This window comes from Colobus angolensis, unplaced genomic scaffold (assembly GCF_000951035.1).
Source record: "Colobus angolensis palliatus isolate OR3802 unplaced genomic scaffold, Cang.pa_1.0 Scaffold181, whole genome shotgun sequence".
Taxonomy (NCBI): domain Eukaryota; kingdom Metazoa; phylum Chordata; class Mammalia; order Primates; family Cercopithecidae; genus Colobus; species Colobus angolensis.
In genome coordinates, this window is record NW_012114944.1 from 3,047,103 (window position 1) to 3,061,033 (window position 13,931).

Here is a 13,931-nt window from a genome sequence, read left to right on the forward strand (position 1 = left end):
GGACTCGGGAAGGGGAACATCACACACTGGGGCCTATCATGGGGAGGGGGGAGGGGGGAGGGATTGCATTGGGAGTTATACCTGATATAAATGACGAATTGATGGATGCTGACGAGTTGAGGGGTGCAGCACACCAACATGGCACAAGTATACATATGTAACAAACCTGCACGTTATGCACATGTACCCTAGAACTTAAAGTGTAATAAAAATAATAATAATAAAAAAAAGAAAAGAAAATTGTATGACTGTTTTATATAAACATTTAAAATGAAATGTCCTTGAAAAATATCTTCATGAGACTTCTAAATTATTCTAGCTAGCACTGATTTTTCTGTCTTTGTATTCTTCTGGGGTTTATAGTGTACAATTACATGCTTAATTATATATATACTATTTCATATTCTTCAATTGTCACCTGATAACACTGTTTTCTCAGCTACTCTTTAAGCTCCTAAAGCCAGAATATTGGATGGTTACTCAATAAAAATACTTTTTGTTAATTTTTAAAACTGTACTTCCGTATTATAAATATCAAAATGAATTCGCAGTCAGTATTTGATTAGTACTTCAGAGGATGAATGTAATAGAGGCATCTTATTGGAAAACAAAAAAACATTTTAAGTAAATTACTGTAGATGGGTTACCTTGCTGTTATCTCCCTCTCTTCAGGCCTGTGTACCTGCCTTTCATTTCTAGCCCTATTTGGTAAAAGATAGATGTGGCTGGAAGTATCTTATTTTTATCATTACTAAGATAAACCAGAGTTGCTGATGAGAATAGCCAACAGTCACCTAGCTCCTTGGGACATACAGCAGTACAATCCCAATTATTAATGTATGGTATTTCCATACAAACACACCTCTGGCCGAAAGAGCAAAGTTGGTTAGGTAGTCAGAAGGTCTCCTGGACAAAAAGTGTAAAACTGATTTTGACCCGTTCTGTGGAACTTGCTTCCTCTTTTTCTCCCGAGGTCTGTCTCCTCCCATGTAATTGGAGATGGGGAAGGGTGTGAGAACATATACTAGGACCAGACAAGGAATTTGATAGAGGGGTGCTTACAGATGTGGTGGATGTCAGAGCTTTTTCCTTCCCTTCCCAGTCTTGAGGACACACTAGCCTTAAGCAGAACACTTATAAATCATTTTGCCATCATTGTGATTGTTTTTTATTATTGATGCTGGGTGATGAGTACGTGGGGGTTCGTCATACTTATAATTTCTACTTTAAGTGTTTTGAAATGTCATTAAACTATTTTAATCATGATATATAGAATCCCTCCCTCACAATGATAATGACCTGTAGCAGGTTATAAAGTTTGCTCAGACTTTTTAAAGATTAGTAAATTTTTTATTTCCATAAGGCTGCACTGTTTCCTAGACTATTTTGACTTCAGAGCCCATTCATTGCCAAGCTGTGATCATTTATCTTTCCTTAAATAAAATGGATTTTAGCAAGGTTTTTGGCAAAATACTGTGTTTTAATGATTATGGTTACTGTAACTGCCTCTCAAAATTTAATGTGAACTTGTATTTCTTATATTGTTTTTTGTGTTTTCCAAAGGTTACAAAAGTGGATGAAACCAGAGGGATCGCACATGTTTATTTATTTACCCCTAAGAACTTCCCTGATCCTCATCGCAGTATTAATCGCCAGATTACAAATGCAGACTTGTGGAAGCATCAGAAGGATGTGTTTTTGAGTGCCATATCCAGTGGAGCTGGCTCTCCCAACAGCAAAAATGGCAACATGCCCATGTCGGGCAACACTGGAGAGAATTTCAGAAAGAACCTAACAGATGTCATCAAAAAGTCCATGGTGGACCACATGAGCTCTTTCTCCACGGAGGAATTGCCACCTCCTGTCCACTTATCAAAGCCAGGGGAACACATGGATGTGTACGTGCCTGTAGCCTGTCACCCAGGCTATTTTGTCATCCAGCCTTGGCAGGAGATACATAAGTTGGAAGTTCTGATGGAAGAGATGATTCTATATTACAGTGTGTCTGAAGAGCGCCACATAGCAGTGGAGAAAGACCAAGTGTATGCTGCAAAAGTGGAAAATAAGTAGGTCCTTGGACAAAGCATTTTATTCTACTCCTAAGAAAAATGTGTAAAATGATGCCAGAGTCTTAATCTAGGCAGGGGGACTTTGAACTGTACTAATGGGAATTTTGAATGTGAAACAAACCCAGTAATTTTCGCGATTTTCTAGTATTTAAAATGATGTCATTTATCAAGAAATCTATTGGCCATATTACTGTTAAAACCTAATTATATATCTAAAATGAATGTTTAAATGTTTTTTCTATTTTTCTATTAGAAAAATATTTTTATTCAGAAAATAACTAGGTTTTTTTCATTTAATGACTTTTTTAAAAATAAAAATATTGTGGAAAATTTTTAAAATATAAAAAAGCTTAAGAAATGAAAATCAACCACCCACACATAACACTTGTTAAACTACTTATGTATTTCCTCTAATTTTATATGTGCATATTTATATAGTTGGTATATTATTAGTATATATAATTTTGTACCTGCTTTTTTCACCTAACATTATGTTGTAAACATTTTTCCATGTGATAAAATTTCTTCAGGAACCTTTATAATGGCTATTTTAATCATGATATGCAGAATTCCTTTCTCCCAATGAAATCATTATTTACTTACCATTCTATTTTGTTATGTAATGTTTTTTCCTTATATTTTTCACTATTATAAATAATAGTGAATATAAATATTTGCATTTCTGATTATTTATTTATGGGATAGATTCCTAGAAAAAAAATCACTTGTTGGAAGATGGCAAGACTCTTGCTTTATGTTGTCAGCTGTATCCTGGCATCTGTGCCATCTTTCATGAGGAGCAACAATGCTTATTTCACTACTCTTTGACCTTGGGGTTTTGAGAACGTATTTTCTCTTACATTTCTTTAGCACTTCAGTCTTTTTTCTAATATTTTCACATTTGGGTCCACACCCCCGCTCCCCAAAACCCTGCAGGATGTGCTGGTTTCCTCCAAGTAAAGCCCAGACACCCCATTCTCCACTCTCCACTCAGGCCATGAAGCCCTGGGAAATGGCACAATGCCCATCCTGTTCCTTTGCCAGCTTGCTTAGGAGAAATGAACAAGCTTATTTGCTAATGCTGAACACAAAGAACAGTCACCCCTCCCCAACACACACACACCCACCCCAAAACTCAGTTTAAAAGGTCAAACTGCTTTTTTTATATGAAATGTTTTAATTCTTTAAGATAGCAAACATAGGCATGTATAAAGTTTGGTCATTTTCATGGAAGATGAAAACTAATTTTTAACTCTCACAGTGAAGAGTATAATAGCTCTCATTTTGAAAAACATACCACTTGTATGTCATTAGCTTTTCTTCTTTAAAAAGCCATTTCTACTGTTGTGTTATTTATGACCACAAACATAAATAGGTTTAATTCAGTTTGTGTAGGTTTGCCTCAATCAGAACTCTTTGTAAGATAATCACAGTTAAAAACCAAACTAATGTTCATCATTTTCTGGGGGTGCAGATTAATGATGATTACAGGTGAGGAGATCCTCCTTGGAGGAAAGGGGTTGGGTAGGAAGGAGAACACATCAACTGGAGACCTACAGTATGGGCCCTCACAATCCCCACTCTGCCCTCCATGTCTTTGAACCATTCTGCCCCAGGACGCTTGGACTTTAGTTAATTTGCCCCAGATAATCCAGGGATGTTTTGTATATAAAAACAGATAATCTGATTTTTTTAAAAACTTCATGAACTGAATCAGTATAAAATGTTTAGAGCTTCTGTTTTTCTTAAGACTCAGGACTATTTACTAAACCTTGTTCCCAACTATGGTAAGTTAAGACTTAGGAATTTTAGATACATATTTTTATTACAGTGGTTTCCAAATCTATCTCAGCATAAGAACAACTTGGAAAACCTATTAAAAATGCAGATTATTCTTCCTTACCCCAGGCATTCTGAATCAGAATCTCTGCAGGTGGAGCTCCAGAATCTGTTTTTAACAAATTCCAGGTGATGCCGGTACTGAAATTTAGTAAACTAGTCAAAACTGAAGTCTTCACTTAAGCTATTAGTTTTGAAAGTTGAAAACTAAATAGAAATACAACACATCAGTTTTCTGGTGATTCTTCACTGCTCTATACCACTTATTTATAGACTAAAAACACAGACCACCACCAATTTGCCCTGTACAATATTAAGATGATGCTATTGGTGGAAACTAAGTGTTTTTACCCCCTTTTGTGCTTACACAAATTAGCAACCTATACCAAAAGTGTTTCCACATGTGAAAATTTCTCTTCAGTTTGATCTCAAGTTCTTATATATAGTAGCTTGTCTTCATTTTAATAATAATGATGATAACTACCATTTGCCGAGTGCCTATTATTAGCCAAGTAATGTCCCAGGCACTTTCCATATATTATTTCTGTAAGTGAATTTACATTAAATATTAAACATGAGATGATCGAGGCCCAGAGCTTAAATAAAGAGCCAAGGTGACACAACTAGAAAATGGCCCAGATGGGACTCTAATTCAGGTCTGTTTGGCCCCCAAAACTCATGTACATATTATGTATCCTTTCTGTGTCCCAATTGTCGCTGGGACTCACGGAGTATTGCTTGCTGCACTTTGAGCCTGTCTGAAAATTTCTGGAGTTCCCTCAGAAGCCCCCAGTCACAGTGTTGAAAGCTGACCTTTTTGTTTTGGGGTTTCTCTGTAGTTCATCCTATAGCAGCTGAAGGGGTTTCCTATACTAGGGGTTTATGCGCTGGAGAAAAAGTCCATTCCAGCCAACCGCAGTCCAGAAGTGTGTTGTGGTACAGGGCTTGCTGTTCTGGTGGGCTCTGGCTTATGGTTAGTAAACCTGTTCCAGAGAATGACTGACCATGCCGCCTCAACTAGAGGCCAATTTAGCAGCAGAGACCACCTCCATAGAGACTTTCTTTTAGCTGTTATGAACAACCTTCCTTTCCTTCATGTAGTAATACTTTTTAATCATGTGTTTGAGACTATAGGACTTTAAAATGATCTTTCATGTATTAGCCTTGAAGTCTAGGGTTTTTCTCATTTTAATGATGTTGATGTAGGTAGGACTTTAAAATGATCTTTCATATATTAACCTTGAAGTCTGGGTTTTTCTCATTTTAATGATGTTGATGTAGTTTCAGCAGGGTTAAGTAGATTCCTGTGGACTTCCTTCTGGTGCCTTGAGCTCCAGATCTGAAGCCATACTCCACTTCCCTCCTACTCCTCTACCTTTTCCAGGTTCTTTATTTTAGGTGGTGGGTTGAATCCTGTGTTTAGTTCTTTTTTTAATGTCCTTACTTGTCATAATTAAAATTGCAAACTTTTTTTGTCCAAAACTTACTTGATTTGTCCCCAGCCTGCCTTCCTAGTCTGACTTCTCTTCCATTCTTCCGTGCATTCCACTCTCTAACTATACTGGAAGGTTTGCTCTGCTCCAAAACACCATGCCCTCTCCAGTCCTCTGTGCTTTTCTTCTCAAGCATTTCTTCATCCCCAGCTGGTCCTGCTTGCCTTTCTCTTTCCATCTTCCAAGCATGTACCATATCCAAACATGTGGCCATCTTCTGTCCACCCTCCTTCAGTGAAGGGATCCCCTGGCTTTGTCCTGGTCATCCTCCATGGCGTTTGTTTCAGTCTACTTAGTGATGGTTGGCAGTTTATGTGTCTGTTTCCTTCACTAACTCCATGAGGCCCGTAAAAGTCTCTTGAATGAGCAAATTCTATCAAATAAGACAGTGGCAAAGCAGAGAATAGTAAGCTTTGGAAAAAGGAGCAGGAAATGCTTTTAAAACTTTTTTGATAATACAGTTTTAAATTTTGATAAACATAATTTGCATTAATTTTTCTTTTTATAAAATATTTCTTGCCCTTAAAGCAGGTATTGAGTTTATGTGTTTTCTCTTCCTTTTTAATCTAATGTACATCTAGGTGGCACAGGGTGCTTTTAAAAGGAATCCTGACCAATGGACTGGTGTCTGTGTATGAGCTGGATTATGGCAAACACGAATTAGTCAACATAAGAAAAGTACAGCCCCTAGTGGACATGTTCCGAAAGCTGCCCTTCCAAGCAGTCACAGCTCAACTTGCAGGTAATTTCTGTGGAATCTGAACTCATGCTAAAACAATACAATATTGTCATTTTGTCCTGGGTACTTAGCATGTACTGAATCATTGGCCTCTTGAGTTTAGATATGTTGGGTTTTTGTTTTTTTGTACTAATAATATTGCAACCATAATGGAGATAATTTTAATGATCTCTTACAGTCGTGCTCTATCATTATATCTGCTGTTTCTCTTTTCCCTACTCCTTCTGTCTCTGGTTTCAAGCATGAGTATATTTCTAAAGCTGTAATCTTAGTACAGGTATAATACTGCATTCCGCTTTTCTTCATCTAGTATTGTTTTCTAATGACTTTCTGGGTGGTTTTATGGTTTTCCTACTTATTTTTAATGGATGCAAAAATTCTATTTAATCAATACTTCCCTATTGATGAACATTTTTATTGTAATATCAAGAAAAACCCTGCATCTTTATACTAGCTAAAATGAACCAAAAAACAATGGAAACAACCTATTATAATAACCAATGGGAGGATCATACTTTATTATTGCATAAATTATAATACATGATAGAGTATTATGCAATCTTAAAACATTCGTGAGTCATGGAATATATGACCATTTTCATGACCAAGTGAGTTTCCAGTTTGCAGCACAACTAGCAGCATACAAGTGAGCAATTTCACCACATTCACATCAGCCTCTTGATTATCATTAAAATGTGAGTAACCAATTTAACAGGCATACAATGACACCTCTTTGTAATGTGGTCTAATGAGACTTCCCTTTTACCTTTTGGGAAAGCAGTGCAACTGTTGATGGCTCCCCTGTGAGCACCCTACCATTATGTAGCATGAGCAGCTGGATGAAGCTCAGCCCAGAGGCTTGTAGCATTAGCAGAGGGTTTTGAGGCCCAAATTGCTGAGGGGTGCCTCCCTGATACCTTTGCTGCTGCTCACAGTCCTCAGCACCTTGGCCCATCTGTGGAACACAGTGACAGAAGTGATGTGATGTCAGCAATGAAAGAAATTGTGTATATAGGTTCTTCTTTTACTTATTGACCAGCTTTTATTGGAAGGCTATATATTGCCTTATTTTGAAATATTTGCCAGCTTCTCTGTGTCTTCCTACTAGAATTCAAGGGAAATGCCCATGGTAATTGGATATAAAGAAAAAATAACACTTTCATGTAGCATGACCACCAGTTAGTCTGCTTTAGACTCAAACCTTCTTCAGATTTAATGTGTTTTTTTTTTTTCATTTTCACTTTCTAATGTTCAGGTTTTCCTAACAACACGTTTTGTTAAACATGACAGTTATACTCCCCAGAGAAGGCTTCTCTGTGAAGAATGAGTGCATGGCACCATCATTCCCATCACCAGCATTGTGGCTAAGAGTTGTTGGTGCTTATGGTGTGCTAAGCAACCTACCAGTCACTTTAGAGCTTTCTTCCTGTTTAATATATGCATTTGGTGCTACAAATTTCCCTCTAAGTACGGCTTTGACTGCATCCCACAAATTTTGATGTGCCGTATTTTCATTTAGCTCAAAATACTTTTTAATTTCTCTTGAAATGTATCCTTTGACCCATGTGTTATTTAGAATTGTGCTTAATCTCTAAGTATTTGGGGATTTTCCAGCTATCTTTCTGTTACTGATCTAATTTAATTCCATTGTGGTCTAAGAGAAAACGTTGTATTATTTTTAAATTGTTAATGTGTGTTTTATTTCCCAAAATGTGGTTTGTCTTGGTGAATGTTCCATGTGAGCTTGAGAAGAATGTATAGTCTGCTGTTTTGGGATGAAGTAGTCTACGGATGTTAATTACATCCGGTTGACTTATGATGCTGTTGAGTTCAACTATGTCCTTACTTACATTTATGTCTTCTGGATATGTCCATTTCTGATAAATGGGTTTTAAAATCTCTACCTATGAGAGTAGATGCTTTCATTTCTCCTTGCAGATCTGTTTTTACCTCATGTATTTTGATGCTTTGTTGTTAGGTACATGTACATTAAGGATTGGTATGTCTTCTTGGAGAATTGACCCTTCTACTGTTATGTAATGCCCCTCTTTATCCCTGATAACTTTTCTTGCACTGAAGTGTGCTCTGCCTGAAAGGAATATACCTACTCCTGCTTTCTTTCAATTAGTGTTAATGTGGTATATCTTTCTCCATCCCTTTACTTTTACTCTATATGTGTCTTTGTAGTTAAAGTAGTCTTCTTATAGATAATATGTAGTTGGTTCTTATTTTTTTATTTACTCTGACAGTCTCTGTCTTTTAATTGGTGTGTTTAAACTATTGACATTTAAAGTGATTATTATTCTAGTAGGATTAACATCTACCATATTTGTTGCTGTTTTCTATTTGTTTTCCTTGTTCTTTGCTTATTTTTGTCTTCTACACTTTTTCTGCTTTTTGTGATTTTAATTGAGAATTTTAAGTAATGCCACTTTCTCTCCTTTATTAGGATATCAATTATACCTCTATTTTTTTCCTTTTCTTAGTGGGTGCCCTAGAGTTTGCTATATACAGTTAGAACTAATCCAAGTCCACTTTCATGTGACATTACACTGTTTCATAGACAGTGCAAGTACTGTATAATAACAAAATAATCTTAATTCCTTCCTCCAGGCTCCTGTATCATTGCAGTCATTTACTTCACCTACATATAAGCACATACGCACACACACACACGCATACAGAACCAAATACATTTTTGCTATTATTTTGAATCAACCCTATCTAGTAGGTGAATTAAGAAAAAGAAATTTAAAAGTTTTACTTTACCTTCACTTATTCATTCTCTGATTTTCTTTGTGTCGATCTGAATTTCTGACCTATATTATTTTCCTTCGCTGAAGAACTTCTTTAATATTTCTTCCAAGGCAGGTCTGCTGGCAACAAATTCTCCCAATTTTTGTTTGTCTGAGAATCTGTATTTCTCCTTTACTTTTGAAGGATAATTTCATAAGGTACAGAACTCTAGCTGGTAGGTTTTTTCCTTTCAACACTCTAGTCTTTTCTTGCTGTGTGATTTCTGAGAAGTCAGATGCTTCTCTGAGAAGTCAGAACAAAGATAAGAATCTTTGTTCTTCTATAGATAAGGTGGTTTTTTTACTTCTGGGCTCTTTCAAGATTTTTGTTTATCTTTGATTTTCTAAAGTTTGAATGTGATATGCCTAGATATATTTTGGGTGGGGGCATTTATCTTGCTTGGTGTTCTCTGAGCTTCCTGGATCTATGATTTAGTGTGTGACGTTAATTTGGAGAAATTCTCAGTCATTATTGTTTCAAATATTTCTGTTCCTTTCCCTCCTTCTCATTATGCATTTGTTACACCTTTGATAGATCTTAGATTTTTGTTCTGTTTTTTTCAGTCTTTTTTCTCTTTGCTTTTCAGTTTTGAAAGTTTCTATTGTCATATCCTTGAACTCAGAGATCTTCCCTCAGCCAAGTCCAATCTACTAAGAAGCCCAAGACATTCTTATTTTCTTTTATAGTGTTTCTGACCTCTAGCATTTCTTTTTTTTTTTTTTTTTGAGACAGAGTCTCGCTCTGTCACCCACACTGGAGTGCAGTGGCACAATCTCGGCTCACTGCAACCTCCGCCTCCCAAGTTCAAGCAATTCTTCCGCCTCCTGAGCAGCTGGGACTATCTGCGCACACCACCACACCCAGTTAATTTTTGTATTTTTAGTAGAGACAGGCTTTTCACCATGTTGGCCAGACTGTTCTAGAACTCCTGACCTCGTGATCCGCCAGCTTTGGCGATCCTCCCGCCTTAGCCTTCCAAAGTGCTAGGATTACAGGTGTGAGCCACCGCACCCAGCCCACATTTCTTTTTTATTGTTTCTTAGAATTTCTATCTTTCTGCTTCCCTTTTCCATCTGTTCTTAAATTTTGTCTGCTTTTCCATTAACACTGGTACATATTAATCGTAGTTGTTTTAAATTCCTGGTCTGATTATTTCCAGCATTCCTGCCATATCTGACTCTCATTCTGATGCTTGCTCAGTCTCTTCAAACTGTGTTTTTTCCCTTCCATCTCACTTGTAGTTCTTTGTTGAAAGGTGGACATGATACATTGGGTAAAAGGAAATCTGGGTAAAGAAGACTTTTGTAATGTAGCAGCAGCAATGTGTGTCTAGGGTGTGAGGGATGTTCTGTCGTCCTATGATTAGGTCTCAGTCTTTTGTTGAGCCTGTGCCCCTGGACTGGGAACTTCACCAGTACTCCTTAGGGTTTTTCCCCCCAGCTTCGGTGGAGCAGGATGGCTAGAGGGGAGTGGAGTTGGGTATTTCCCTTCCCCCGGGAAAGTTAAGCTTTATAAAACCCTGGCAGGTCAGGCTCTGGTAAAATAGTTTCTTCTGAGGACAGGGCTTGTTAAGAAAAACGGAAAGCTCTGGTGTATTTAAAAATGTTCCTTTTCTCCTCCCCCAGCTGGAAGCATGAGGTGATTTTTCCCTGATATTCACTGTGAGTACCAGGTAGTGCTTCTGGAGGTAAAACTCTCAAAAGTGTGGGAGTCAGGGCCCTAAAACTGGGTTCCCCCGGAGTTTTTAACTCTCAGACTTATTTACATGTACCCCCAGCAATTTGTCAATTACAGTTTAGGGTTCCCGCCTCCGGTTTCCAGGCCTCTGCTTGTTGGTTTCTGCTGTAGTATGCTTTGACGCTCAGTATCTTCCTGTGTCTCTGGTTTTGGGGACAGTGAATTGCCTTGTGACCTTCCTTCTCTGATGGACCTAGCAATAGTTGTTGATATTGTTTGTTCAACTTTTTGTTTCTTGTAAAGAGGCAGTAGCAACTTCTAAGCTTTTACATGCCAGATGGGTAGGCAGGAGTTCTACCAACTGCTTTATTTCATTGAACTCTCCCCATGCTGGGAGGCTTAGGTACTGTTGCTGTAACTTTCATACACATCAGGGAACAGCAGCTTAGTGAAGTTAAATATCTTGTCCAAGATCCCACAGCACTCTGCCCCTTCAGTGTGTGCCTTTCTTCACTGTATACTTCCTTCTCCATGAAAAGTGTGATTTTTGAAGTCAAAAGGCCGAGATTCAAGTCATTTAACTTCTAAACCTACCCCATGATTATTTATAAAATTACCAGTAAATCCTTATCCTGCCTGTGTGACTGAACTAATACGTGGATCAGATGAAAAAGTGAATATGAAATTGCCTTGTGAACTAAAACACATAGTCCAAATGCATGAAAGTTTCTTTGTCTTACATCTGAAACAGCGTTGCTGTTGGGTCCCATCCGTGTCCTCAATTCCTTTTCTAGGCTCACCTCTGCCAAGCCTTCTTTCTTCCTAGTGACTTGCTCCTAAGTCACAAAGTCTTCCTGGGCATAACATTATCCATTTTGAAGGGAGGACCTCCATTTTATAATTGAAATCATATGTACCAGAACTATTAAAACTATGTGTGGTGAAGAGTATGTCTCTCTTGGGCCAATGTAGGCATCCACTAGAGAAAAGTGACGTAGACTAGAAGTTTCATGGAAGTCACCGGTCGTGACATGGCCATTGGAGTCATCACTTTGGTAGACTTGGTTCACACCTAGCCAAGCCCTTTGACATATTTAGGAATATCTCTAGATGCAAAGGAGCTCTGTGGCATCTAAGTGGAACCCATGGGAATGCCCTGAGTGTTTAAATTGGAATGCTTTAAGGATTCTCCAGGGACCTTGGGATTACCCCTTACCCGCTTACAAATGGGACCACTGGATGCCCACCCTCTCAAGGTTCCCAGTGAGCTGTTGCTTCATTACATCTGGCCTTGACATGGGCATTCTTTGCATCAGTGCACCATGGCTGTGCATAAAATTCTCTGAATCCTAAAAGAAAGGGAGCCATACTGTGGAATCATCTTTTACCTTACCAATGGGTTACTTTTTTCTTTTTGTATAACATGGCTCAAAGATTGTCAGGGCTGCTGCAGATAAAATGAAATTTCTAGGCTTCTCTTGTGGGAGATTAATAATCAAAGAATTTAGCCCATTTGCTATATAGATAGCAAGTCTTAAAAAATTATGTCTGAAACTTCCATACCTTCATTACTTTGGGGCATAATTTACAGTTTATGCAATCCAGTATATGTGGACTTAATTTTAATTGTATTTCTTGAAATACATATAATTTTTTTTTTTTTTTTGAGACAGAGTCTCACTTTGTCACCAGGCTGGAGTGCAGTGACACAATCATGGCTCACTGCAGCCCTGACCTCCCAGGCTCAAACGATCCTCCTCCCTTAGCCTCCTGAGTGGCTGGGACTATAGGCACAGGCCATGCTAACTTTTGTATTTTTTGTAGAGACAGGACTGGGGCTATGTTGCCCAGGCTGGTCTTGAACTCCTGAGCTCAAGATATCTACCCGCCTTGGCTTCCCAAAGTGCTGGGATTACAGGTGTGAGCCACTGTGCCTGGCCAATATATACTTTCTTGTCCCAACTTTGTTTTAAAATCTAATTTAGAATTCTCTAACTTGATTTCTCATGATCTGATCCAACCAGGTTCTTTTATCGTAGGTGAGGCCTGAGAGATCAGCTGATTTGCCCAAGACCACACCACCCGATAGAGGAAGAGCTGGGAATAGTAACTGAGTCTCTTGACTTTCAGTTCAGTGCTTTTCCCACGATGCTGTGTATAATTTTAAATAACTATACTGTAAATGAATCATACAATAATTCTTTTTTCTTTTTTATGATATTTGGTCCATCAGAAAAAAAATTTTAATGAGAGAAATGTCATTTAATATGATACATTTTATTCTGACTGTTATTAGTTTAAATATGCATATACTTTATGTATGGGACTTGTGCAGTAGTCATTATTACCTCATTTTATAATACAATGTTAAGTCTCAAGTGAAACTTGTTTTTCAGTTAAAGGTTTCCAGAGTGACTCCATTCAGAGGAGAAAAACTATAAGCTGGAGTGGTTTAAGATTGTTCAGTAACCGTTTTTCAGTTGAGGCAAGTCTAACCTGGGATGCTTAAGCTACTTTGGATTGACTAAATAATTTTCCATCATAATGGATCAAAGAAAAGCTCCTTTGACTCCTCACTGCCCCCTCTTCCTGTCTTCCTCCTAGGAGTGAAGTGCAACCAGTGGTCTGAGGAGGCTTCAATGGTGTTTCGAAATCATGTGGAGAAGAAACCTCTGGTGGCACTGGTGCAGACAGTCATTGAAAATGCTAACCCTTGGGACCGGAAAGTAGTGGTCTATTTAGTGGACACATCGTTGCCAGACACCGATATCTGGATTCATGATTTTATGTCAGAGTATCTGATAGAGCTTTCAAAAGTTAATTAATGACTGCTCTGAAACCTTGACAACTAATTCAGATTTTTTAGCAATAACAAAATGTAGTAGGCTTAAAAAAAATCTTATCTCTGCTACATGGCTCTGACTGCTGTGGGGGATTGAAAAGAATATGCTTATGTTTGATGAAAGATATTTAACAAGTTTGTTTTAACAGAGTTGACTTTTCGAAGAAAATTGTACTTGAATTATTACTATAATATTAGAATAAAAATGTTTATCAATATAAAAGCTGACTACCTTGTAATTTCTAGGCTTAATGATCTTAAGATGAAAGCTTCCATTTCATGTTGTCTTCCTTGCAGAGCTGGGTTCTTCTCCAGTTAAGCTGAGCCTATTATGACTGAACTCTACCCGGATGTAGTAGTGTATCTCAAAGTAAGTGGTCCCCAAAGCATGTGAGGACTTATCCTGAGTCTTCACACATCAGCGTTTCTAGAGGAGCAGCCCAGGCAAACCAGCGTGACCCTCAACCTGAATCCTG

General features: G+C 37.9%; 1 protein-coding gene across 1 annotated transcript in view; it reads left to right on the forward strand.

The window, feature by feature from the left end:
- TDRD7 (tudor domain containing 7) overlaps positions 1–13,678 on the forward strand; it is a 72,745-nt gene extending 59,067 nt beyond the window's left edge. Inside the window, exons 14-16 of the mRNA XM_011939467.1 lie at positions 1,564–2,066; positions 5,983–6,143; positions 13,218–13,678. Coding sequence (XP_011794857.1) covers positions 1,564–2,066; positions 5,983–6,143; positions 13,218–13,438 — 885 coding nt within the window. The 3' untranslated portion in view covers positions 13,439–13,678. The remainder of the gene's footprint in view (positions 1–1,563; positions 2,067–5,982; positions 6,144–13,217) is intronic.
- Positions 13,679–13,931: the final 253 nt, after the last annotated feature.